The 27,821-nt window shown below is 52.4% G+C and overlaps 1 protein-coding gene and 2 pseudogenes across 1 annotated transcript; 1 reads left to right on the top strand and 2 right to left on the bottom strand.

Moving 5' to 3' along the window:
* The window catches only part of LOC139255402 (F-box/WD repeat-containing protein 1A-like), a 441,926-nt pseudogene that overhangs the window by 277,057 nt on the left and 137,048 nt on the right, over window positions 1-27,821 (bottom strand).
* On the bottom strand, window positions 7,684-10,553 carry LOC139260423 (uncharacterized; the record flags this gene model as incomplete). Its single annotated transcript, XM_070876988.1, has 2 exons — window positions 7,684-7,803; window positions 10,500-10,553. Coding segments are annotated over 2 exons (174 nt in total), but the record flags the coding sequence as incomplete, so codon positions are not given.
* Window positions 18,441-18,645, top strand: LOC139260513 (U2 spliceosomal RNA; annotated as a pseudogene).

The following is a 27,821-nucleotide window of genomic DNA, read 5'->3' as shown; positions in this document are numbered from 1 at the left end:
CCCTCTGACTCAGAGCCGAGGTGTGCCAAGTGTGAAGTGTAAGTACTGGCCCAGCACTGGTATCTTGGGTGTCACTGCTAGTTCAGCTGCGTGGATATGCGATCTCATTGCGGATAATGCCACAATTTCATGATCAAACATGTTTGGTTAAATTGATACATTAACACGTTCCCTTCTATTCAGACAGGGTTACAAAACACACAAGTTAACAGACCTTGGTGATTTTACACAGATTACTTAACTGGACAAGGAAGTGGTGGAGTGAAGCTCAGCGAATGGTGTTATCCGATGATCCGCTGACAAGCAGCCTGACCCTTTACAGTAAACAGGCAATGCCAAGCTTGTGCCCATTTAGTGTCCGTACAAATTCACACGTGCTCCTGTTCCAAATCTAGTATCAGTGGGAAGGGGAGAAAGGCTTTCAGTTATTCTTCATCAGAACATAAGGCACAATAAGTAATTAGCAAGCTATTCATTTGGAGAATGAGAGAGAGTTACAGGCTGGAATCTAATCGAGGGATTCGGGGGGTTTATATATAGAATAACAGATACCCGGGAGTGAGTTACAGGCTGGAATCTAATCGAAGGGTTCGGGGGGTTTATATATAGAATAACAGATACCTGGGAGTGAGTTACAGGCTGGAATCTAATCGAGGGGTTCGGGGGGTTTATATATAGAATAACAGATACCCGGCAGTGAGTTACAGGCTGGAATCTAATCGAGGGGTTCGGGGGTTTATATATAGAATAATAGATAACCGGGGGTGAGTTACAGGCTGGAATCTAATCGAGGGGTTCGGGGGGTTTATATATAGAATAACAGATACCCGGCAGTGAGTTACAGGCTGGAATCTAATCGAGGGGTTCGGGGGTTTATATATAGAATAACAGATAACCGGGGGTGAGTTACAGGCTGGAATCTAATCGAGGGGTTCGGGGGGTTTATATATAGAATAACAGATACCTGGGAGTGAGTTACAGGTTGGAATCTCATCGAGGGGTTCGGGGGTTTATATATAGAATAACAGATACCTGGGAGTGAGTTACAGGCTGGAATCTAATCGAGGGGTTCGGGGGTTTATATATAGAATAACAGATAACCGGGAGTTTAATCGATGTGTTTAGATGCTGTTATACTCTACCAGCCGATGCTCAGCTGTAGATTATTGCCATGTGGGCCCCGAGTTGAGGTCTAGCCAGGTGTATTCGTTAAGGTAAAGGTAAGTGTGGACTATCGGGTCTGGGGCCTTCAGCACCCCTGAGAGCAGCTGTTAGTGTGGACACCGGCCGTCACTCCTCTCCATGGCCTTTCGCAGGTGAATGCTGGCAGAAGATCACAGCAGAGTCACTCTGTGTGCTTGTGGGCACTGGGAGACTACGGTGCATGAATGACATGGGATTGCACCTGAGGAGAGGGGCTGATTACAGCAGAGAGCACAGTAATCCTCGGAAGGGTAATGAGGCTAATGAGAGCATTCGACAAGTTCACCCTCTGGAACGGACCCCGCAGAGCTGGCTCTCATTAACCCAATCAAACAATGCCGGCAACCTGCAGCAAAAGGCAAACGCAAAACACCTTCGCGAGTGTGACTGGCAGAGCGCTGGGCGAGATCGGTCCCAGCTCAGGCACGTGGCAGCAAAGGTCCTTTGGTCCACCCGCTGTCGGGGTCTACATGACAGGAGACCGGGGGAGTCACCAACCAGCCCCACTGGGCCTGGGTCCATCGCAGCAACACGGCCAGGGACTGAGGGGCGAGGGACATGCTGGGACTGAGGGGCTGAGGGACTGAGGGCCATGCTGGGACTGAGGGACTGAGGGACATGCTGGGACTGAGGGAATGAGGGACTGAGAGACTGAGGGACTGAGGGACATGCTGGGACTGAGGAACATGCTGGGACAGAGGGTCTGAGAGACTGAGGGACTGAGAGACTGAGGAACTGAGGGACATGCTAGGACTGAGGAACATGCTCGGGCTGAGGGACTGAGGGAATGAGGGACTGAGAGACTGAGGAACATGCTGGGACTGAGGAACATGCTGGGACTGAGGGACTGAGGGAATGAGGGACTGAGAGACTGAGGGACATGCTGGGACTGAGGGACATGCTGAGACTGAGGGACTGAGAGACTGAGGGACTGAGAGACAGTGGGACTGAGGGACTGAGGGATTGAGAGACTGAAGGACTGAGCGATTGAGGGGCTGAGGGACTGAGGGACTGTAGGACTGAGACTGAGGGACTGAGGGAATGAAGGACTGAGAGACTGAGGGTCTGAGGGACATGCTGGATCTGAGGGGCTGAGTGACTGAGGGACATGGTGGAACTGAGGGACCGAGGAACCGGCTGGGACTGGGACTGAGAGACTGAGGGACTGTGGGACTGAGGGATTGTGGGACTGAGGGACTGAGAGACTGGGGGACTGTGAGACTGAGGGACTGAGTGACAGAGGGACTGGGGGACTGAGGGACTGAGGGACTGAGGGATTGAGAGACTGAAGGACTGAGGGATTGAGGTGCTGAGGACTGTAGGACTGAGAGACTGAGGGACTGAGGGAATGAAGGACTGAGAGACTGAGGGACTGAGGGACTGGGGGACTGGAGAAATGAGGGACTGAGGGAATGAAGGACTGAGAGACTGAGGGTCTGAGGGAGATGCTGGGTCTGAGGGGCTGAGGGACTGAGGGACATGGTGGAACTAAAGGACTGAGGAACAGGCTGAGACTGAGGGACTGAGAGAGTGTGGGACTGAGGGACTGAGGGATTGAGGGACTGAGGGACTGAGAGACTGGGGGACTGTGAGATTGAGGGACTGAGTGACAGTGGGACTGGGAGACTGAGGGACTGGGGGATTGAGGGATTGAGGGACTGAGGGATTGAGAGACTGAAGGACTGAGGAATTGAGGGGCTGAGGGACTGAGGGACTGTTGGACTGAGAGACTGAGGGACTGAGGGAATGAAGGACTGAGAGACTGAGGGACTGGGGGACTGGGGAACTGAGGGACTGAGGGAATGAAGGACTGAGAGACTGAGGGTCTGAGGGACATGCTGGGACTGAGGAACATGCTGGGACAGAGGTCTGAGAGACTGAGGGACTGAGAGACTGAGGAACTGAGGGACATGCTAGGACTGAGGAACATGCTCGGACTGAGGGACTGATGGAATGAGGGACTGAGAGACTGAGGAACATGCTGGGACTGAGGAACATGCTGGGACTGAGGGACTGAGGGACATGCTGGGACTGAAGGACATGCTGAGACTGAGGGACTGAGAGACTGAGGGACTGAGAGACTGAGGGACTGAGGGATTGAGAGACTGAAGGACTGAGGGATTGAGGGGCTGAGGGACTGAGGGACTGTAGGTCTGAGACTGAGGGACTGAGGGAATGAAGGACTGAGAGACTGAGGGACTGAGGGACATGGTGGAACTGAGGGACCAAGGAACCGGCTGGGACTGAGGGACTGAGAGACTGAGGGACTGTGGGACTGAGGGACTGAGGGATTGAGGGGCTGAGGGACTGAGAGACTGGGGGACTGTGAGACTGAGGGACTGAGTGACAGAGGGACTGGGGGACTGAGGGACTGAGGGATTGAGAGACTGATGGACTGAGGGATTGAGGTGCTGAGGACTGCAGGACTGAGAGACTGAGGGACTGAGGGTATGAAGGACTGAGAGACTGAGGGACTGAGGGACTGGGAGACTGGAGAAATGAGGGACTGAGGGAATGAAGGACTGAGAGACTGAGGGTCTGAGGGAGATGCTGGGTCTGAGGGGCTGAGGGACTGAGGGACATGGTGGAACTAAAGGACCGAGAAACAGGCTGGGACTGAGGGACTGAGGGACTGTGGGACTGAGGGACTGAGGGATTGAGGGACTGAGGGACTGAGAGACTGGGGGACTGTGAGATTGAGGGACTGAGTGACAGAGGGACTGGGGGACTGAGGGACTGGGGGATTGAGGGATTGAGGGACTGAGGGATTGAGAGACTGAAGGACTGAGGAATTGAGGGGCTGAGGGACTGAGGGACTGTTGGACTGAGCGACTGAGGGACTGAGGGAATGAAGGACTGAGAGACTGAGGGACTGGGGGACTGGGGAACTGAGGGACTGAGGGAATAGAATCATAGACATAGAAAATAGGTGCAGGAGTAGGCCATTCGGCCCTTCTAGCCTGCACCGCCATTCAATGAGTTCATGGCTGAACATGCAACTTCAGTATCCCATTCCTGCTATCTCACCATACCCCTTGATTCCCCTAGTAGTAAGGACTTCATCTAACTCCCTTTTGAATATATTTAGTGAATTGGCCTCAACAACGTTCTGTGGTAGAGAATTCCACAGGTTCACCACTCTCTGGGTGAAGAAATTCCTCCTCATCTCGGTCCTAAATGGCTTCCCCCTTATCCTTAGACTGTGTCCCCTGGTTCTGGACTTCCCCAACATTGGGAACATTCTTCCTGCATCTAACCTGTCTAACCCCGTCAGAATTTTAATCGTTTCTATGAGGTCCCCTCTCATTCTTCTGAACTCCAGTGAATACAAGCCCAGTTGATCCAGTCTTTCTTGATAGGTCAGTCCCGCCATCCCGGGAATCAGTCTGGTGAACCTTCGCTGCACTCCCTCAATAGCAAGAATGTCCTTCCTCAGGTTAGGAGTCCAAAACTGTACACAATATTCCAGGTGTGGCCTCACCAAGGCCCTGTACAATTGTAGCAACACCTCCCTGCCCTTGTACTCAAATCCCCTCGCTATGAAGGCCAACATGCCATTTGCTTTCTTAACCGCCTGCTGTACCTGCATGCCAACCTTCAATGACTGATGTACCATGACACCCAGGTCTCGTTGCACCTCCTCTTTTCCTAATCTGTCACCATTCAGATAATAGTCTGTCTCTCTGTTTTTACCACCAAAGTGGATAACCTCACATTTATCCACATTATACTTCATCTGCCATGCATTTGCCCACTCACCTAACCTATCCAAGTCGCTCTGCAGCCTCATAGAATCCTCCTTGCAGCTCACACTGCCACCCAACTTAGTGTCATCTGCAAATTTGGAGATACTACCTTTAATCCCCTCGTCTAAATCATTAATGTACAGTGTAAACAGCTGGGGCCCCAGCACAGAACCTTGCGGTACCCCACTAGTCACTGCCTGCCATTCTGAAAAGTACCCATTTACTCCTACTCTTTGCTTCCTGTCTGACAACCAGTTCTCAATCCATGTCAGCACACTACCCCCAATCCCATGTGCTTTAACTTTGCACATTAATCTCTTGTGTGGGACCTTGTCGAAAGCCTTCTGAAAGTCCAAATATACCACATCAACTGGTTCTCCCTTGTCCACTCTACTGGAAACATCCTCAAAAAATTCCAGAAGATTTGTCAAGCATGATTTCCCTTTCATAAATCCATGCTGACTTGGACCTATCATATTATCTCTTTCCAAATGCACTGCTATGACATCCTTAATAATTGATTCCATCATTTTACCCACTACCGATGTCAGGCTGACCGGTCTGTAATTCCCTGTTTTCTCTCTCCCTCCTTTTTTAAAAAGTGGGGTTACATTGGCTACCCTCCACTCCATAGGAACTGATCCAGAGTCAATGGAATGTTGGAAAATGACTGTCAATGCATCCACTATTTCCAAGGCCACCTCCTTAAGTACTCTGGGATGCAGTCCATCAGGCCCAGAGGATTTATCGGCCTTCAATCCCATCAATTTCCCCAACACAATTTCCCGACTAATAAGGATTTCCCTCAGTTCCTCCTCCTTACTAGACCCTCCGACCCCTTTTATATCCGGAAGGTTGTTTGTGTCCTCCTCAGTGAGTACCGAACCAAAGTACTTGTTCAATTGGTCCGCCATTTCTTTGTTCCCCGTTATGACTTCCCCTGATTCTGACTGCAGGGGACCTACGTTTGTCTTTACTAACCTTTTTCTCTTTACATATCTATCGAAACTTTTGCAATCCGTCTTAATGTTCCCTGCAAGCTTCTTCTCGTACTCCATTTTCCCTGCCCTAATCAAACCCTTTGTCCTCCTCTGCTGAGTTCTAAGGGCTTGAGGGACTGAGAGACTGGGGAACTGTGAGACTAAGGGACTGAGTGACAGAGGGACTGGGAGACTGTGGGAGTGGGGGATTGAGGGACTGAGGGACTGGGAGACTGAGGGATTGATAGACTGAGGGGCTGAGGGATTGTGGGACTGAGGGACTGTGGGACTGAGAGACTGAGGGACTTGAGGGACTGGGGGACTGAGGGAATGAAGGACTGAGAGACTGAGGGACTGTGGGACTGAGAGACTGAGAGACTGAGAGACTGAGGGACTGAGAGACTGGGGGACTGGGGGACTGAGAGAATGAAGGACTGAGAGACTGAGGGGCTGAAGGACATGCTGGGACTGAGGGTCTGAGGGAATTAGGGACATGCTGGGACTGAGGTACCGAGGGACATGCTGGGACTGAGGGACTGAGGGAATGAGGGACTGAGGGACTGAGAGACTGAGGGACCGAGGGACATGCTGGTAATGAGGGACTGGGAGACTGAGGGACTGAGAATTTGAGGGACTGAGGGATTGAGGGACTGAGAGATTGAGGGACTGAGAGACTGAGGGACTGGGAAACTGAGCGAATGAGGGACTGTGGGGCTGAGGGAATGAGGGACTGAGGAACCGACGGACTGAGGGACTGAGGAACTCTGGAATTGATGGGCTGAGGGACTGAGAAACTGAGGGCCTGAGAGACTGAGGGATTGAGAGGCTGAGGGACTGGGGGACTGGGGAAAGAGGGATATTCTGGGACTGAGGGACTGAGGGACTAAGAAACTGAGGGACTGAGGGACCGTGGGACTGTGGGACTGACAGCCTGAGGGACTGAGAGAATGAGGGACTGAGGGACTGAGAGACTGAGGATCTGAGAGACTGATGGTCTGAGAGACTGAGGAACTGAGGGACTGGGGGCCCGTGGGAATGAGGGACTGAAGGACTGAGGTACTGAGAGACTGAGGGACTGAGGGACTGAGGGACTGAGGGACTGGGGAACTGGGGAAAGAGGGATATGCAGGGACTGAGGGACTGAGGGACTGAGTGACTGAGTGACTGAGGGACTGAGGGACTGAGAGACTGAGGGACTGTGTGACTGATGCCTGAGGGACTGGGGGAGTGAGTGACTGAGGGAATGAGTGACTGAGAGACTGAGGAACTGAGGGACTGAGGGACCGTGGGACCGAGGGAATGAGGGATTGGGGATTGATAGGCTGAGGGACTGAGAGACTGAGAGACTGCGGGATTGTGGGATTGTGGGACTGAAGGACTGAGGGACTGAGAGACTGAGGGACTGGGGTCTGGGAAAGGGGGATATGGTGGGACTGAGGGACTGAGTTACTGAGGGACTGAGGGACTGAGGGGCTGAGGGACTGCAGGACTGGGGAACTGAGGGACTGAAGGGCTGAGAGACTGAGGGCTGCGGGACATGCTGGGACTGAGGGACTGAGAGACTTAGGGACATGCTGGGACTGAGGGACTGTGGACTGTGAGACTGAGGGACTGGGGGATTGAGGGACTGAGGGACTGGGGGAATAAGGGACTGAGGGACTATGGGACTGAGGGAATGAGGGACTGAGGAACTGAGGGACTCTGGGATTGAGGGTCTGAGGAACTAAGGACTGAGGGACTGGGGGACTGTGAGACTAAGGGACTGAGTGACAGAGGGACTGGGAGACTGTGGGAGTGGGGGATTGAGGGACTGAGGGACTGGGAGACTGAGGGATTGATAGACTGAGGGGCTGAGGGATTGTGGGACTGAGGGACTGTGGGACTGAGAGACTGAGGGACTTGAGGGACTGGGGTACTGAGGGAATGAAGGACTGAGAGACTGTGGGACTGAGAGACTGAGAGACTGAGGGACAGAGGGACTGAGGGTCTGGGGGACTGAGGGACTGAGGGACTGAGGGACTGGGGGACTGAGGGAATGAAGGACTGAGAGACTGAGGGGCTGAAGGACATGCTGGGACTGAGGGGCTGAGGGAATAAGGGACATGCTGGGACTGAGGTACCGAGGGACATGCTGGGACTGAGGGACTGAGGGAATGAGGGACTGAGGGACTGAGGGACCGAGGGACATGCTGGTAATGAGGGACTAAGGGACTGGGAGACTGAGGGACTGAGGATTTGAGGGACTGAGGGATTGAGGGACTGAGAGATTGAGGGACTGAGAGACTGAGGGACTGGGGAACTGAGGGAATGAGGGACTGTGGGGCTGAGGGAATGAGGGACTGAGGAACTGACGGACTGAGGAACTCTGGAATTGATAGGCTGAGGGACTGAGAAACTGAGAGCCTGAGAGACTGAGAGATTGAGAGGCTGAGGGACTGTGGGACTGGGGAAAGAGGGATATTCTGGGACTGAGGGACTGAGGGACTAAGAAACTGAGGGACTGAGGGACCGTGTGACTGTGAGACTGACGGCCTGAGAGAATGAGGGACTGAGGGACTGAGAGACTGAGGATCTGAGAGACTGAGGGTCTGAGAGACTGAGGAACTGAGGGACTGGGGGACCGTGGGAATGAGGGACTGAAGGACTGAGGTACTGAGAGACTGAGGGACTGAGGGACTGGGGGACTGAGGAACTGAGGGAATGGGGTTTGGGGAAAGAGGGATATGCAGGGACTGAGGGACTGAGAGACTGAGGGACTGTAAGGCTGAGGGACTGAGGGACTGGGGGACTAAGGGACTGAGGTATTGAGGGACTGGGAGACTGAAGGATTGAGAGACTGAGGGACTGGGGAACTGAGGGGCTGAGGGAATGAAGGACTGAGACACTGAGGGACTGAGGGACTGCGGGACTGGGCAATTGAGGGACTGAGGGAATGAAGGGCTGAGAGACTGAGGGAATGAGGGACTGAGAGACTGAGGGACCGAGGGACATGTTGGGACTGAGGACTGAAGGACATGCTGGGACTGAGGGACTGAGAGACTAAGGGATATGCTGGGACTGAGGGACTGTGAGACTGAGGGACTGGGGGATTGAGGGACTGAGGGACTGGGGGACTGAGGGACCGAGAGACTGAGTGACTGGGGGACTGAGGGACTGAGGAACTGGGTGACTGAGGGACTAAGGATTTGAGGGAATGAGAGATTGAGGGACAGAGGGACTGAGGGACTGAGAGTTTGATGGACTGAGGGACTGAGAGACTGCAGGGTTGAGGGATTGAGAGACTGAAGGACTGGGGGACTGAGGGAATGAGGGACTGAGGGACTATGGGATTGAGGGAATGAGGGACTGAGGGACTATGGGATTGAGGGAATGACTGACTGAGGGACTCTGGGATTGAGGGACTGAGGAACTGAGGACTGAGGGACTGAGGAACTGGGGGATTGAGGGAATGAGGGACTGAGGAACTGAGAGACTGAGGGACTTAGAGATTGAGGGACTGAGAGACTGCAGGACAGAGGGACTGAGAGACTGAGGGACTGGGGGACTGAGGGAATTAGGGACTAAGGGACTGTGGGACTGAGGGACTGAGGGACTGAGTGACTCTGGGATTGATGGGCTGAGGGACTGAGGAACTGAGAGACTGAGGGACTTAGAGATTGAGAGACTGGGGGACTGAGGGACTGAGAGACTGTAAGATTGAGGGACTGAGATACTGGGGGACTAAGGGACTGTGGTATTGAGGGACTGAGGGACTGAGAGACTGAGGGATTGAGAGACTGAGGGACTGGGGGACTGAGGGACTGAGGGAATGAAGGACTGAGACACTGAGGGACTGAGGGACTGCGGGACTGGGGAACTGAATGACTGAGGGAATGAAGGGCTGAGAGACTGAGGGCTGAGGGACATGCTGGGACTGAGGGGCTGAGGGACTGAGGGACATGCTGGGACTTAGGTACTGAGGGACATACTGGGACTGAGGTACTGAGGGAATGAGGGACTGAGAGACTGAGGGACCGAGGGTCATGTTGGGACTGAGGACTGAGGGACATGCTGGGACTGAGGGACTGAGAGACTAAGGGACATGCTGGGACTGAGGGACTGTGGACTGTGAGACTGAGGGACTGGGGGATTGAGGGACTGAGGGACTGGGGGACTGAGGGACTGAGTGACTAGGGGATTGAGGGACTGAGGGACAGGGAGACTGAGGGACTGAGGATTTGAGGGACTGAGGGATTGAGGGACAGAGGAACTGAGAGTTTGATCGACTGAGGGACTGAGAGACTGCAGGACTGAAAGACTGAGGGACTGGGGGACTGAGGGAATGAGGGACTGAGGGACTGAGGGACTGAGGGACTCTGGGATTGAGGGTCTGAGGAACTAAGGACTGAGGGACTGGGGGACTGTGAGACTAAGGGACTGAGTGACAGAGGGACTGGGAGACTGTGGGAGTGGGGGATTGAGGGACTGAGGGACTGGGAGACTGAGGGATTGATAGACTGAGGGGCTGAGGGATTGTGGGACTGAGGGACTGTGGGACTGAGAGACTGAGGGACTTGAGGGACTGGGGGACTGAGGGAATGAAGGACTGAGAGACTGAGGGACTGTGGGACTGAGAGACTGAGAGACTGAGGGACTGACGGACTGAGGGACTGGGGGACTGAGGGACTGAGGGACTGGGGGACTGAGGGACTGAGGGAATGAAGGACTGAGAGACTAAGGGGCTGAAGGACATGCTGGGACTGAGGGGCTGAGGGAATAAGGGACATGCTGGGACTGAGGTACCGAGGGACATGCTGGGACTGAGGGACCGAGGGACATGCTGGTAATGAGGGACTGAGGGACTGGGAGATTGAGGGACTGAGGATTTGAGGGACAGAGGGATTGAGGGACTGAGAGATTGAGGGACTGTGAGACTGAGGGACTGGGGAACTGAGGGAATGAGGGACTGTGGGGCTGAGGGAATGAGGGACTGAGGAACTGACGGACTGAGGGACTGAGGAACTCTGGAATTGATGGGCTGAGGGACTGAGAAACTGAGGGCCTGAGAGACTGAGGGATTGAGAGGCTGAGGGACTGGGGGACTGGGGAAAGAGGGATATTCTGGGACTGAGGGACTCAGGGACTAAGAAACTAAGGGACTGAGGGACCGTGAGACTGTGGGACTGACGGCCTGAGGGACTGAGAGAATGAGGGACTGAGGGACTGAGAGACTGAGGATCTGAGAGACTGAGGGTCTGAGAGACTGAGGAACTGAGGGACTGGGGGACCGTGGGAATGAGGGACTGAAGGACTGAGGTACTGAGAGACTGAGGGACTGAGGGACTGGGGGACTGAGGGACTGAGGGAATGGGGGATTGGGGAAAGAGGGATATGCAGGGACTGAGGGACTGAGAGACTGAGGGACTGAGGGACTGAGAGACTGAGGGACTTAGAGACTGTGGGACTGTGGGACTGAATGCCTGAGGGACTGGGGGACTGAGTGACTGAGGGAATGAGTGACTGAGAGACTGAGGAACTGAGGGACTGAGGGACCGTGGGACCGAGGGAATGAGGGACTGGGGGATTGATAGGCTGAGGGACTGAGAGACTGAGAGACTGCGGGATTGTGGGACTGTGGGACTGAAGGACTGAGGGACTGAGAGACTGAGGGACTGGGGGACTGGGAAAGGGGGATATGGTGGGACTGAGGGACTGAGTTACTGAGGGACTGAGAGACTGAGGGACTGTAAGACTGAGGGACTGGGGACTAAGGGACTGAGGTATTGAGGGACTGGGAGACTGAAGGATGGAGAGACTGAGGGACTGGGGAACTGGGGGACTGAGGGGCTGAGGGAATGAAGGATTGAGACACTGAGGGGCTGAGGGAATGCGGGACTGGGGAACTGAGGGACTGAGGGAATGAAGGGCTGAGAGACTGAGGGGCTGAGGGTCATGCTGGGACTGAGGGGCTGAGGGACTGAGGGACATGCTGGGACTTAGGTACTGAGGGACATGCTGGTACTGAGGTACTGAGGGACATGCTGGGACTGAGAGACTGAGGGACCGAGGGACATGTTGGGACTGAGGACTGAGGGACATGTTGGGACTGAGGGACTGAGAGACTAAGGGATATGCTGGGACTGAGGGACTGTGGGACTGTGAGACTGAGGGACTGGGGGATTGAGGGACTGAGGGACTGGGGGACTGAGGGACCGAGAGACTGAGTGACTGGGGGACTGAGGAACTGAGAAACTTGGTGACTGAGGGACTAAGGATTTGAAGGAATGAGGGATTGAGTGACAGAGGGACTGAGGGACTGAGAGTTTGATGGACTGAGGGACTGAGAGACTGCAGGACTGAGGGATTGAGAGACTGAAGGACTGGGGGACTGAGGGAATGAGGGACTGAGGGACTTAGAGATTGAGGGACTGAGAGACTGCAGGACAGAGGGACTGAGGGACTGAGGGACTGAGAGACTGAGGGACTGGGGGACTGAGGGAATTAGGGACTAAGCGACTGTGGGACTGAGGGACTGAGGGACTCTGGGATTGATGGGCTGTGGGACTGCGGGACTGGGGAACTGAATGACTGAGGGAATGAAGGGCTGAGAGACTGAGGGCTGAGGGACATTCTGGGACTGAGGGGCTGAGGGACTGAGGGACATGCTGGGACTGAGGGACTGAGAGACTAAGGGACATGCTGGGACTGAGGGACTGTGGACTGTGAGACTGAGGGACTGGGGGATTGAGGGACTGAGGGACTGGGGGACTGAGGGACTGAGAGACTGAGTGACTAGGGGATTGAGGGACTGAGGGACTGGTAGACTGAGGGACTGAGGATTTGAGGGACTGAGGGATTGAGGGACTCCTCTCCTCTCAACCATCATTGCTCCAAGGAGAACAACCCCAGCTTCTATAGTCTATCAACATAACTTTGAAGTGGAGCAGAGGAGGTTCTCCCCGGTATCCTGGGGCCAACATTTATCCCTCAACCAACATCACTAAAACATTATCTGGGTCATTATCACATTGCTGTTTGTGGGAGCTTGCTGTGCATAAATTGGCTGCTGGGTTTCCTACATTGCAACAGTGACCATACTTCAAATAGTACTTCATTGGCTGTAAAGCGCTTTGCGACGTCCTGAGGCAATATAAATGCAAGTCTTCCTTTATTCTGATGCTTCCCACGGCAGCACTCAGTGTCAGGGCATGGATGAGAATTGGCCTTTTGGCACCGGTGGAACTGAACACCAGGAAGATATAAGGGAGTGAAGGGTTATGGGGAGCAGGTGCGGAAGAAAAAAGTCACCTCCATGGAGTTGGCTTCGGCATCAAGGATGAGCTGGTGGACCGTCTCAGAGACTCCCCCTGCGGGATAAGGGAGCGTCTTATGACTCAGCGGCTCATCCTATCACAGACCCAGTGCACCACAGTTATAGAAACATAGAAAATAGGTGCAGGAGTAGGCCATTCGGCCCTTCGAGACTGCACCACCATTCAACAAGATCATGGCTGATCATTCACTTCAGTACCCCTTTCCTGCTTTCTCTCCATACCCCTTGATCCCTTTAGCTGCATCTAGCTCCCTCTTGAAGATATCCAACGAACTGGCATCAACAACTCTCTGCAGTGGGGACGTCCACAGGTTAACAACTCTCTGAGTGAAGAAGTTTCTCCTCATCTCAGTCCTAAGTGGCTTACCCCTTATCCTTAGACTGTGTCCCCTGGTTCTGGACTTCTCCAACATTGGGAACATTCTTCCTGCATCTAACCTGTCCAGTCCCATCAGAATTTTATATGTTTCTATGAGATCCCCTCTCATACTTCTAAACTCCAGTGAATACAGGCCCAGTCGATCCAGTCCCTCCTCATATGTCAGTCCCGCCATCCCGGGAATCAGTCTGGTGAACCTTCGCTGCACTCCCTCTGTTACATATATGGACTTGTATTTATCCTGTACAGCCACCAGAGGGCTCATATCCCAGAGTCCCAAGGGATCACATAATCCCATGGGAGCACAGGTATTTTAGGAGGCTTCACAGGTTGGAGAGGCACTCTGGAGACCTGCAATAAAAGACTAAGGTCACACTTTACTTTGAACTCAGAGTGTTCAGTCTGACTCTTTCTCCATACACACCAACTGGTGACAAGATACAGATAGCGAACCCAAAGATGCAGAGAACAGTGGGCATCCTGGAGAAATTTTCGGAGAGAGAAGATTGGGAAACTTTTGTTGAGCGACTCGACCAATACTTCGTAGCCAACGAGCTATATGGGGAAGAGAGTGCTGCCAAACGAAGGGCGATCCTCCTCACCGTCTGTGAGGCACCAACATATGTCCTCATGAAGAATCTGCTCACTCCAGCGAAACTCACGGAGAAATCGTACGACAATTTGTGCACACTGGTCCGAGAGCATTTGAACCCGAAGGAAAGTATTCTGATGGCGAGGTACCAACAAAAGTTCTGAAGGCCAGGAAGTGGCGAGTTATGTCGCTGAGCTGAGACGCCTTGCAGGACATTGCGAATTTGAAGGACATTTGGAGCACATGCTCAGGGACTTTTTCGTACTTGGCATTGGCCATGAAACCATACTTTGCAAACTTTTCACTGTAGAGACCCCAACCTTGAGTAAGGCCATAGCGATAGCCCAGACGTTCATTGCCACCAGTGACAATACTAAGCAAATCTCTCAGCACACAAGTGCTGCTACAAGTACTGTGAACAAAGTGATGTTGTTTTCGAATCGTAACGTACAGGGCAGGTCACACATACCTGCAGCTACACGTCTGCAGATGTCTCAGATTCCACTATCAAGGGTGATGAATGCAAGGCCATTAACACCTTGTTGGCGCTGCGGGGGTGATCAACGTTTCCATTCATGCCGATTCAAAGGATACGTTTGCAAGGGCTGTGGAACAATGGGACACCTCCAACGAGTGTGCAAGCGACCTGCTAAACCTGTTAAACCTGCAAACCACCATGTTGCAGAGGAAGACAGATCCACGGAGGATCACGATGAACCAGAGCCTCAGATAGAGGAGGCAGAGGTACATGGGGTGCACACATTCACCACAAATTGTCCCCCGATAATGCTGAATGTTGAACTAAATGGACTCCCGGTGTCAATGGAGCTGGACACAGGCACGAGCCAGTCCACCATGGGCAAAAAGACTTTCGAAAGGTTGTGGTGCAACAAGGCCTCAAGGCCAGTCTTAACTCCAGTTCGCACGAGAATAAGAACTTACACTAAAGAACTGATTCCTGTAATCAGCAGTGCTACCGTAAAGGTCTCCTACGATGGAGCGGTGCACAAGCTACCACTCTGGGTGGTACTGGGCGATGGTCCCACGCTGCTCAGCAGGAGCTGGCTGGGAAAGATACGCTGGAACTGGGACAACGTCCGAGCACTATCGCCCGCTGACGACAATTCATGTGCCCAGGTCTTAACAAATTTCCTTCGCTGTTCAAAACAGGCATCGGGAAATTCCAAGGAGCAAAAGTGTAGATCCACCTAATTCCGGTGGAGCGACCCATCCATCACAAGGCCAGAGCAGTACCGTACATGATGAGAGAAAGGGTAGAGATCGAGCTAGACCGGCTGCAACGAGAGGGCATCATTTCACCGATCGAGTTCAGCGAGTGGGCCAGTCCTATTGTCCCAGTCCTCAAGGGAGACAGCACCGTCAGAATCTGTGGCGATTGCAAAGTAACTATCAATCGTTTCTCCCTGCAGGACCAATACCCACTACCAAAGGCCGATGACCTCTTTGCAACGCTGGTAGGAGGAAAGACGTTCACGAAGCTGGATCTGACTTCAACCTACATGACGCAGGAATTGGAGGAATCATCGAAGGTCCTCACACACAAAGGTCATTTTGTTTATAAAAGATGCCTGTTTGGAATCCGATCGGCGGCGGCGATATTCCAGAGAAACATGGAAAGCTTACTGAAGTCGGTCCCACACATCGTGGTCTTCCAGGGCAACATCTTGGTCGAGCATCTGCAGAACTTGGAGGAGGCTCTTAGTCGACTCAACTGCGTGGGGCTCAGGTTAAAACGCTCGAAGTGTGTTTTCCTGGCGCCTGAAGTGGAGTTCCTGGGAAGGAGGATTGCAGCGGACAGCATCAGGCCCATCAACGTGAAGACAGAGGCAATCGAGAATGCACCAAGGCCACAGAACGGCACAGTGTCATTTCTGGGACTCCTGAACTACTTTGGTAACTTCTTACCGGGTCTCAGCACACTGTTAGAACCACTGCATGTCTTACTACGAAAAGAAGACGAATGGGTTTGGGGCAAAAGCCAAGAAAATGTCTTTGCAAAAACGAGAAAATTGTTATGCTCAAACAAATTGCTTGTGTTGTATGATCCATGTAAGCGTTTGGTACTAGCATGTGATGCGTCGTCATATGGCGTCGGGTGTGTATTGCACCAAGCTAATGATTTCGGGAAACTGCAACCGGTTGCTTATGCATCCAGGAATCTGTCTAAGGCTGAGAGAGCCTACAGCATGATTGAAAAAGAAGCATTAGCGTGTGTCTATGGGGTAAAGAAAATGCATCAATATCTGTTTGGGCTAAAATTCAAATTGGAAACTGAACATAAGCCACTTATATCCCTATTCTCCGAGAATAAAGGAATAAATACCAACGCATCGGCCTGCATCCAGAGATGGGCGCTCACGTTGTCCGCATTCAAGTACGCCAGCCGCCACAGGTCAGGCACAGAAAACTGCGCCGATGCTCTCAGTAGGCTGCCATTGCCCACCACGGGGGTGGAAATGGCGCAGCCCGCAGATCTAGCCATGGTTATGGAAGCATTTGAGAGTGAGCAATCACCTGTCACTGCCCGGCAGATCAAAACCTGGACAAGCCAGGAGCCCTTATTATCTCTAGTCAAAAGCTGTGTGTTTCACGGGAGTTGGCCCAGTGTCCCAGTGGAAATGCAGGAAGAGATAAAGCCATTCCAGCAGCTATAAATGAAATGTCTATACAGGCAGACTGCCTTCTGTGGGGCAATCGAGTAGTGGTCCCCAAGAAGGGCAGAGACACCTTCATCAATGACCTCTACAGTACCCACCCAGGCAATGTAATGATGAAAGCGATAGCCAGATCCAACGTGTGGTGGCCCGGTATCGATGCGGACTTAGAGTCCTGTATTCACAGATGTAATACATGCTCACAGTTAAGCAATGTACCCAGGGAGACGCCACTAAGTTTATGGTCTTGGCCCTCCAAACCGTGGTCTAGGGTACACGTCGACTATGCAGGCCCGTTCTTGGGTAAAATGTTCCTTGTGGTTGTAGACGCGTACTACAAGTGGATTGAATGTGAGACAATGTCGGCTAGCACATCCGCTGCCACCACTGAAAGCCTGCGGGCCATGTTTGCCACTCACGGCCTACCCGATGTCCTGGTGAGTGACAACGGGCCATGTTTTACCAGTGCCGAGTTCAAAGAATTCATGACCCGTAACGGGATCAAACATGTCACATCTGCCCCGTTTAAACCAGGGTCTAATGGTCAGGCAGAGAGAGCAGTGCAAATCATCAAGCAAGGCTTGAAGAAGGTAACTGAAGACTCACTGCAGATTCGCATATCCCGAGTCCTGCTTAGCTACCGCACGAGACCCCACTCGCTCACTGGGATCCCACCTGCTGAACTGCTCATGAAAAAAGTACTCAAGGCAAGGCTCTTGTTAGTTCACCCTGATCTACATGAACAGGTAGAGAGCAGGCAGCTTCAACAAAGTGCTTACCATGATAGCGTAAATGTGTCACGCGAGATTGAAGTCAACGATCCTGTATTTGTATTAAATTATGGACAAGGTCCGAAGTGGCTTCCCAGCACTGTCATGGCCAAAGAGGGGAGCAGGGTGTTTCAGGTCAAACTTTCAAATGGACTCATTCACCGGAAACACTTGGACCAAATCAAACTCAGATTCACGGACTATCCTGAGCAACCCACCTTGGACCCTACCTTTTTTGGTCCCCCAACATACACACCAGTGGCAACTGACACCACGGTTGACCACAAAGCAGAACCCATCATCCACAGCAGCCAGCAGCCAGCAGGACCCAACACACCAGGCAGCCCAGCAAGGCCAGCTGCACAGCAGCCCAGCGAGGGCCCAACAAATGATTCAACAACACCAGCTTTCACACCGAGATGATCAACCAGGGCAAGAAGGGCACCAAATCGACTCACATTGTAAATAGTTACACCATTGACTTTGGGGGGGGAATGTTGTTATATATGTGGACTTGTATTTACTCTGTGCAGCCACCAGAGGGCTCATTCCCCCAGAGAACAGGTATTTAAGAAGGCTTCACAGGTTGGAGAAGCACTCTGGAGACCTGCAATAAAAGTCTAAGGTCATACTTTACTTTGAGCTCACAGTGTTCAGTCTGACTCTTTCTCCATACACAACACCCTCAATAGCAAGAACGTCCTTCCTCAGATTAGGAGACCAAAACTGTACACAATATTCCAGGTGAGGCCTCACCAAGGCCCTGTACAACTGCAGTAAGACCTCCCTGCTCTCGGCCTTTTGGCTAAGATCATGCGTAACTGACCTGACAGGGGAGTAACCACCATAACCCCAAGGTGGTTCTCCCTGGATCAGGAAGGTATATGCTTGCTTTTTTGGAAATAGGAGGTGGGTGGGGTGGCTTGACCCATCCACCTCCATGGCACGAACCTGGTATTGCAGTACTTCCAGGAACGGTGCAGTGGCTCTAGGCCTTTTGGCTAAGAGCATTGGCGCAGAGTGATCCTTGGCGTGTGCAAGGTGACCTCTGGCGTTTGTGATTTGACAAAGAATTGGAACGATTGGCTACGAATTAAAAAAAAAAAAAGACCTCCCTGCTCCTATACTCAAATCCCCTAGCTATGAAGGCCAACATACCATTTGCCTTCTTCACCGCCTGCTGTACCTGCATGCCAACTTTCAATGACTGATGTATCATGACACCCAGGATTCATTGCACATCCCCTTTTCCTAATCTGCTGCCATTCAGATAATATTCTGCCTTCATGCTTTTGCCACCAAAGTGGATAACCTCACATTTATCCACATTATACTGCATCTGCCATGCATTTGCCCACTCACCTAACCTGTCCAAGTCACCCTGTAGCCTCTTAGCATCCTCCTCACAGCTCACACCGCCACCCAGCTTAGTATCATCTGCAAACTTGAAGACATTACACTCAATTCCTTCATCTAAATCATTGATGTATATTGTAAATAGCTGGGGTCCCAGCACTGAGCCCTGCGGCACCCCACTAGTCACTGCCTGCCATTCTGAAAAGGACCCGTTTATCCCGACTCTCTGCTTCCTGTCTACCAACCAGTTCTCTATCCACGTCAATACATTACCCACAATACCATGTGCTTTGATTTTGCACACTAATCTCTTGTGTGGGAACTTGTCAAAAGCCTTTTGAAAGTCCAAATACACCACATCCACTGGTTCTCCCTTGTCCACTCTACTAGTTACATCCTCAAAAAATTCTGGAAGATTTGTCAAGCATGATTTCCCTTTCATAAATCCATGCTGACTTGGACCGATCCTGTCACTGCTTTCCAAATGCGCTGCTATTCATCTTTAATAATTGATTCGAACATTTTCCCCACTACTGATGTCAGGCTAACCGGTCTATAATTATTCACCTTCTCTCTCTCTCCTTTCTTAAAAAGTGGTGTTACATTAGCTACCCTCCAGTCCATAGGAACTGATCCAGAGTCGATAGACTGCTGGAAAATGATCACCAATGCATCCACTATTTCTAGGGCCATTTTCTTAAGTACTCTGGGATGCAGACTATCAGGCCCTGGGGATTTATCGGCCTTCAATCCCATCAATTTACCTAACACAATTTCCTGACTGATAAGGATTTCCTTCAGTTCCTCCTTCTCGCTAGACCCTTGGTCCCCTAGTATTTCCGGAAGGTTATATGTGTCTTCCTTCGTGAAGACAGAACCAAAGAATTTGTTCAATTGGTCTGCCATTTCTTTGTTCCCCATTATGAATTCACCTGATTCTGACTGCAAAGGACCTACGTTTGTTTTCATTAATCTTTTTCTCTACACATATCTATAGAAGCTTTTGCAGTCAGTTTTTATGTTCCCAGCAAGCTTCCTCTCATAGTCTATTTTCCCCCTTCTAATTAAACCCTTTGGTCTCCTCTGCTGAATTCTAAATTTCTCCCAGTCCTCAGGTTTGCTGCTTTTTTTGGCCAATTTATATGCTTCTTCTTTGAAAAGACAAGAGCAACTTTCAATTGGACTACATCGGATACATGGCACAGAAACAGGCCATTCGGCCCAAGCAGTCCGTGCCGGCGTTTATGCTCCATTCGAGCCTCCTCCCACCCCTCTTCATCTCACCCTACCAGCATATCCTTCTATTCCCTTCTCCCTGATGTGTTTATCCAGCATTGCCTTAAATACATTGATACTCTTCAACCCCTCCCTGTGGCAGCGAGTTCCACATTCTCACCACTCTCTGGGTAAAGAAGTTTCTCCTGAATTCCCAATTGGATTTCTTGGTGACTATCTTATATTGATGGCCTCCAGTTATACTCCACTTCACAAGTGGAAATATTCTCTCTGTATCCACTCGATCAAAACCTTTCATAAATTTAAAAATCTCTATTCGGTAACTCCTCAGCCTTCTTTTTTCAAGAGAAAAGAGACCCAGCTTGTTCATCCCTTCCTGGTTGAATACTTGAAAAGGAAATATTTGCAGGGCTACGAGCATTGCTCTGTCAAAGAGCCAGCACAGGCACAATGTGCCGAATGACCTTCTGCACAGAATGATTCTATGATTGTACAAGAGACACTCATGCTCCCGTCTCACACCCCCATCGCACACACAAAGTACAGCACATCCTCTCAACATCTGGCCCTCCAGGAGTTAGCGTTCTCCAAATGCTTCCATATCGGTGATGCTGAGAGATGTAAAGTTTGGGTCTGATACAGCCCGATTACCCACCCCGTAACCCTGGATGTGCAATCAGCCCCTCTTTGCACCGGAATACAAACCGTGCTGGAAGCCCTTCGAGTTCCATCATAACCGGCTCGGCCTGTCTCTGTGCATCGATCTTACCATCGTCTCTGCTGCCCTGGCCTCTCCCATCCAGTCTCTCCCCAGCTGCGAAACCCACAGTCCGACACTCCCCTGTACTCCTCATGCTGTTGTGTCAGCCATGGCACAGCGGGCAGCATTTGGCCTGTGAGTCAGCAGTTGTGCGTTCAAGTCCCACTCCACCGGCTTGAGTCCACAATCCAGTCTGACACTCCCAATGCAGTACTGAAGGAGCGGCGCACTGTCGAAGGGGCAGTACCGAGTGAGCGCTGCACTGTCAAAGGGGCAGTACTGAGGGAGTGCCTCACTGTCAAAGGGGCAGTACCGAGCGAGCGCTGCACTGTCAAAGGGGCAGTACTGAGGGAGTGCCTCACTGTCAAAGGGGCAGTACCGAGCGAGCGCTGCACTGTCAAGGGGCAGTACTGAGGGAGCGCCTCACTGTCAAAGGGGCAGTACCGAGGGAGCGCTGCACTGTCAAAGGGGCAGTACTGAGGGAGCGCCTCACTGTCGGATGGGCAGTACTGAGGGAGCGCCTCACTGTCAAAGGGGCAGTACTGAGGGAGCGCTGCACTGTCGAAGGGGCAGTACTGAGGGAGCACCACACTGTCAAAGGGGCAGTACTGAGGGAGCGCCTCACTGTCGGATGGGCAGTACTGAGGGAGCGCTGCACTGTCGAAGGGGCAGTACTGAGGGAGCACCACACTGTCGAAGGGGCAGTACTGAGGGAGCGCTGCACTGTCGAAGGGGCAGTACTGAGGGAGCACCACACTGTCAAAGGGGCAGTACTGAGGGAGCGCCTCACTGTCGGATGGGCAGTACTGAGGGAGCGCTGCACTGTCAAAGGGGCAGTACTGAGGGAGCGCTGCACTGTCAAAGGGGCAGTACCGAGCGAGCGCTGCACTGTCAAAGGGGCAGTACTGAGGAAGCGCCGCACTGTCGGAGGGGCAGTACTGAGGGAGCGCTGCACTGTCGGAGGGGCAGTACTGAGGGAGCGCTGCACTGTCGGAGGGGCAGTACTGAAGGAGCGGCGCACTGTCGGAGGGACAGTACTGAGGGAGCACCACACTGTCGGAGGGGCAGTACTGAGGGAGCACCACACTGTCGGAGGGGCAGTACTGAAGGAGCGGCGCACTGTCGGAGGGACAGTACTGAGGGAGCACCACACTGTCGGAGGGGCAGTACTGAGGGAGCGCTGCACTGTCGAAGGGGCAGTACTGAGGGAGCGCTGCACTGTCGGAGGGGCAGTACTGAGGGAGCGCTGCACTGTCGGAGGGGTAGTACTGAGGGAGCACCACACTGTCGGAGGGACAGTACTGAGGGAGCGCTGCACTGTCGGAGGGACAGTACTGAGGGAGCACCACACTGTCGGAGGGACAGTACTGAGGGAGCACCACACTGTCGGAGGGGCAGTACTGAGGGAGCACCACACTGTCGAAGGGGCAGTACTGAGGGAGCACCACACTGTCGAAGGGGCAGTACTGAGGGAGCGCTGCACTGTCAAAGGGGCTGTACTGAGGGAGCACCACACTGTCGAAGGGGCAGTACTGAGGGAGCGCTGCACTGTCAAAGGGGCAGTACTGAGGGAGAGAATTAGGGACTGAGGGACTGTGGGACTGAGGGAATGAGGAACTGAGGGACTGAGGGACTCTGGGATTGATGGGCTGAGGAACTGAGGAACTGAGAGACTGAGGGAGTGAGAGACTGAGGGACTGGGGGACTGGGGACTGAGGGACTGAGGGACTGAGAGGCTGAGGTACTGTGGGACTGAAAGGCTGAAGGATATGCTGGGACTGAGGAATATGGTGGGAAGGTGGGATTGAGTCCTGTAACAAGGTACGGGCTAGTCGAGTCAAGCTTTTCCTGTTCCGTTCATAAACTGATTGTGCTGAAGTCAGTGCTTGTCCACTGAAGGCCGAGATTCCACTGACAGCACACCCAGATACCCAGCCTGAGAAATAAATCCACTATATCTCAATGGTTCTGTCCCCAGAGGCTGACACGATATATTTGTCATCAAAATCCACCCCGTTGCCAGCTGACCCACCAGGACCCTGGTCAGGGCAATGTCGCTGGGTGAGGCCAAGGCCCAGTGGGGCGATGGAGCGATCCTTGGAGCAGGTCACCATCCCGCAGCAAAAGCCCAGTGCAGCACTGCCTCGCAGTGGTGAATCAGTGTGTTCAGCATCTCCCCCGTCGATCCAACCCACACTCTGTCACACAGGGATCTGTTACCGAGCAGCGGCCAGCCTGGACACGTATATCGTCCTAATGCCCCCCTACCCCTGCCTGAAGGGGGCAGCTCAGGCTGGGGCTTTCGGTTATACCGGTGCCGGCAGCTCTCCAGCATCTTCCCAACACACCCCAACCCCATCCCCATATCCGCAATCCCACTGACCCATATCCCCAACCCCACCTACCCATCTTCTCCCCATATCCCGGAACCCCACCTACCCTTCTCCCCATATCCCGGAACCCCACCTCCCCATCTTCTCCCCATATCCCCCAACCCCACCTCCCCACCTTCTCCCCATATCCCGGAACCCCACCTACCCTTCTCCCCATATCCCGGAACCCCACCTACCCATCTTCTCACCATATCCCCCAACCCCACCTCCCCACCTTCTCCCCATATCCCGGAACCCCACCTACCCTTCTCCCCATATCCCGGAACCCCACCTACCCATCTTCTCCCCATATCCCCCAACCCCACCTCCCCACCTTCTCCCCATATCCCGGAACCCCACCTACCCTTCTCCCCATATCCCGGAACCCCACCTACCCACCACACTGTCGAAGTGGCAGTACTGAGGGAGCGCCGCACTGTCGGAGGGACAGTACTGAGGGAGCGCCGCACTGTCGGAGGGGCAGTACTGAGGGAGCACCAAACTGTCGAAGGGGCAGTACTGAGGGAGCGCCACACTGTCAAAGGGGCAGTACTGAGGGAGCGCCGCAATGTCGGAGGGACAGTACTGAGGGAGCGCCGCACTGTCGAAGGGGCAGTACTGAGGGAGAGCCGCACTGTCGAAGGGGCAGTACTGAGGGAGCGCCTCACTGTCGGAGGGGCAGTACTGAGGGAGCCCCGCACTGCTGGAGGGGCAGTACTGAGGGAGCGTCGCACTGTCGGAGGTGCCGTCTTTCGGATGAGGCATTAAACCGAGAGTGAAAGGTGAGAGTTCACACTCAGTGTTCCTGAGGTGACCTGTTGATCTACTTTTTATGGGAGGCTCATATGGGAGATCGCGAGCTCCTGGACAAGAATAGTGAACTTGCGGCTGAGAATCTCGGAGAATCGTGGGCTTCTCACTGGGAAAAGCTTGCACAGATAACTGTGGGATTTGGGGAGAATCTATTGGTAATGCAGTTGGAATTGTTGTAAAGAGAGGGAGCGATATGAGCAGAGAGCAGGTTGATGCCTGGGCCATTCCGAGGTCCCATGTCACATGTGCAGCTGGCCGTTTCTCTCGCTTTGGTCCCAGCCGATGTTTCAGGCATTGGTCAATGACCCGCGGTAATAGCCCCACATTTCTTCCGCAACATTTCACCTGCACTTGCCTTGAAGGAGCCTCGCTCAACCTTGCCCATTCTCCTTCAACCTACCTTGAGCTTAAAAGCAGCGGCGGTGTGCGGTGCAGGAGCAGCGTGGAGGCATACCACACATCAGGGTGAAGCGCAGGCTGGTGCAGGAGGGTTACGGCAGTGAAGAGCGATGTCATCAAAGTCCAGGTCGGTGATTAGAGCATGGGCAGATACAGCAGGAAAGGCGAGAGACTGTGAAGGTATGTGATCGAGGCCTAGGAGAGGCATGAGTTTGGGGCCCAGAAGAGGCGAGGGCCCAGGGCCAGCACGGGCCAGCCCACACTGCGATAAGTGTGCGCACTAGGTCCGTGCAGCAGAGCTGGTCTCCAGTTAGTCTTGGGTAATGCTTGCCACTGGACCAAGACCTCGCTCTGTCAAGCCCATGTGGTGGCTGGTGTGCAATGGCCACCCGACGTTAACAAATTCCAAGCATAGGCATCTTCCACCTTTAAACATGCAGTTCAGGACCTGAAATATTAGGTCCTTCATTGGAACACCTGTGAATGCATCCTTTATTTGGCATGGAAGCAAGTCATCCTTGTTTCGAGGGACCGCCTATGATGATGAGACACTGAATCACCCAGGAGGTGTGACAGTACTGGTGGTGGGGAGGTTTAGGTGTGACAGTACTGGTGGAGGGGAGCTTTAGGTGTGACACGACTTGTGATGGGGAGGTGTAGGTGTGACAGTACTGGTGGTGGGGAGGGTTAGGTGTGACAGTACTGGTGCTGGGGAGGTGTAGGTGTGACAGTACTGGTGGAGGGGAGGTTTAGGTGTGACAGTACTGGTGGTGGGGAGGTTTAGGTCTGACACGACTGGTGGTGGGGAGGTTGGAGGTGTGACAGTACTGGTGGTGGGGAGGTTTAGGTGTGACACGACTGGTGGTGGGGGGGTTGGAGGTGTGGCAGAACTGGTGGTAGGGAGGTTGGAGTTGAGACAGTACTGGTGGTGGGGAGGTTGGAGGTGTGACAGTACTGGTGGTGGGAAGGTTGGAGGTGTGACAGTACTGGTAGTGGGGAGGTTGGAGGTGTGACAGTACTGGTGGTGGGAAGGTTTGAGGTGTGACAGTACTGGTGGTGGGGAGGTTGGAGGTGTGACAGTACTGGTGGTGGGGAGGTTGGAGGTGTGACAGTACTGGTGGTGGGGAGGTTTAGGTGTGACAGTACTGGTGGTGGGGAGTGTTTGCTAGTGCTGTTGGGGAGGAGTTAAACTAATATGGCAGGGGGATGGGAACCAATGCCGAGAGACAAAGGGAAAGAAAAAGGAGGCAAAAGCAAAAGACAGAAAGGAGATGAGGAAAAGTGGAGGGCAGAGAAACCCAAGGCAAAGAACAAAAAGGGCCACTGTACAGCAAAATTCTAAAAGGACAAAGGGTGTTAAAAAAACAAGCCTGAAGGATTTGTGTCTTAATGCAAGGAGTATCCGCAATAAGGTGGATGAATTAACTGTGCAAATAGATGTTAACAAATGTGATTGGGATTAAGGAGACGTGGCTCCAGGTTGATCAGGGCTGGGAACTCAACATCGAGGGGTATTCAACATTCAGGAAGGATAGAATAAAAGGAAAAGGAGGTGGGGTAGCATTTCTGGTTAAAGAGGAGATTAATGCAATAGTTAGGAAAGACATTAGCTTGGATGATGTGGAATCTATATGGGTAGAGCTGCAGAACACCAAAGGGCAAAAAACGTTAGTGGGAGTTGTGTACAGACCTCCAAACAGTAGTAGTGATGTTGAGGAGGGCATCAAACAGGAAATTAGGGGTGCATGCAATAAAGGTGCAGCAGTTATAATGGGTGACTTTAACATGCATATAGATTGGGCTAGCCAAACTGGAAGCAATACGGTGGAGGAGGATTTCCTGGAGTGCATAAGGGATGGTTTTCTAGACCAATATGTCGAGGAACCAACTAGGGGGGAGGCCATCTTAGACTGGGTGTTGTGTAATGAGAGAGGATTAATTAGCAATCTCATTGTGCGAGGCCCCTTGGGGAAGAGTGACCATAATATGGTGGAATTCTGCATTAGGATGGAGAATGAAACAGTTAATTTAGAGACCATGGTCCAGAACTTAAAGAAGGGTAACTTTGAAGGTATGAGGCGTGAATTGGCTAGGATAGATTGGCGAATGATACTTAAGGGGTTGACTGTGGATGGGCAATGGCAGACATTTAGAGACCGCATGGATGAACTACAACAATTGTACATTCCTGTCTGGCGTAAAAATAAAAAAGGGAAGGTGGCTCAACCGTGGCTATCAAGGGAAATCAGGGATAGTATTAAAGCCAAGGAAGTGGCATACAAATTGGCCAGAAATAGCAGCGAACCTGGGGACTGGGAGAAATTTAGAACTCAGCAGAGGAGGACAAAGGGTTTGATTAGGGCAGGGAAAATGGAGTACGAGAAGAAGCTTGCAGGGAACATTAAGGCGGATTGCAAAAGTTTCTACAGATATGTAAAGAGAAAAAGGTTAGTAAAGACAAACGTAGGTCCCCTGCAGTCAGAATCAGGGAAAGTCATAACGGGGAACAAAGAAATGGCAGACCAATTGAACAAGAACTTTGGTTCGGTATTCACTAAGGAGGACACAAACCACCTTCCGGATATAAAAGGGGTCAGAGGGTCTAGTAAGGAGGAGAAACTGGGGAAAATCTTTATTAGTCGGGAAATTGTGATGGGGAAATTGATGGGATTGAAGGCCGATAAATCCCCAGGGCCTGATGGACCACATCCCAGAGTACTTAAGAAAGTGGCCTTGGAAATAGCGGATGCATTGGCAGTCATTTTCCAACATTCCATTGACTCTGGATCAGTTCCTATCGAGTGGAGGCAAGCCAATGTAACCGCACTTTTTAAAAAAGGAGGAAGAGAGAAAAGAGGGAATTATAGACCGGTCAGCCTGACCTCAGTAGTGGGTAAAATGATGGAATCAATTCTTAAGGATGTCATAGCAGCGCATTTGGAAAGAGGAGACATGATAGGTCCAAGTCAGCATGGATTTGTGAAAGGGAAATCATGCTTGACAAATCTTCTGGAATTTTTGAGGATGTTTCCAGTAAAGTGGACAAGGGGGAACCAGTTGATGTGTTGTATTTGGACTTTCAGAAGGCTTTTGACAAGGTCCCACACAAGAGATTAATGTACAAAGGTAAAGCACATGGGATTGGGGGTAGTGTGCTGAAGTGGATTGAGAACTGGTTGTCAGACAGGAAGCAAAGAGTAGGAGTAAATGGGTACTTTTCAGAATGGC

The sequence above is a fragment of the Pristiophorus japonicus genome, chromosome 3 (assembly GCF_044704955.1).
Source record: "Pristiophorus japonicus isolate sPriJap1 chromosome 3, sPriJap1.hap1, whole genome shotgun sequence".
In the NCBI taxonomy this organism is placed as follows: Eukaryota; Metazoa; Chordata; class Chondrichthyes; family Pristiophoridae; genus Pristiophorus; species Pristiophorus japonicus.
Note: the sequence above shows the minus strand (reverse complement) of the source record. Positions and strands in the feature narration are given on the sequence as shown.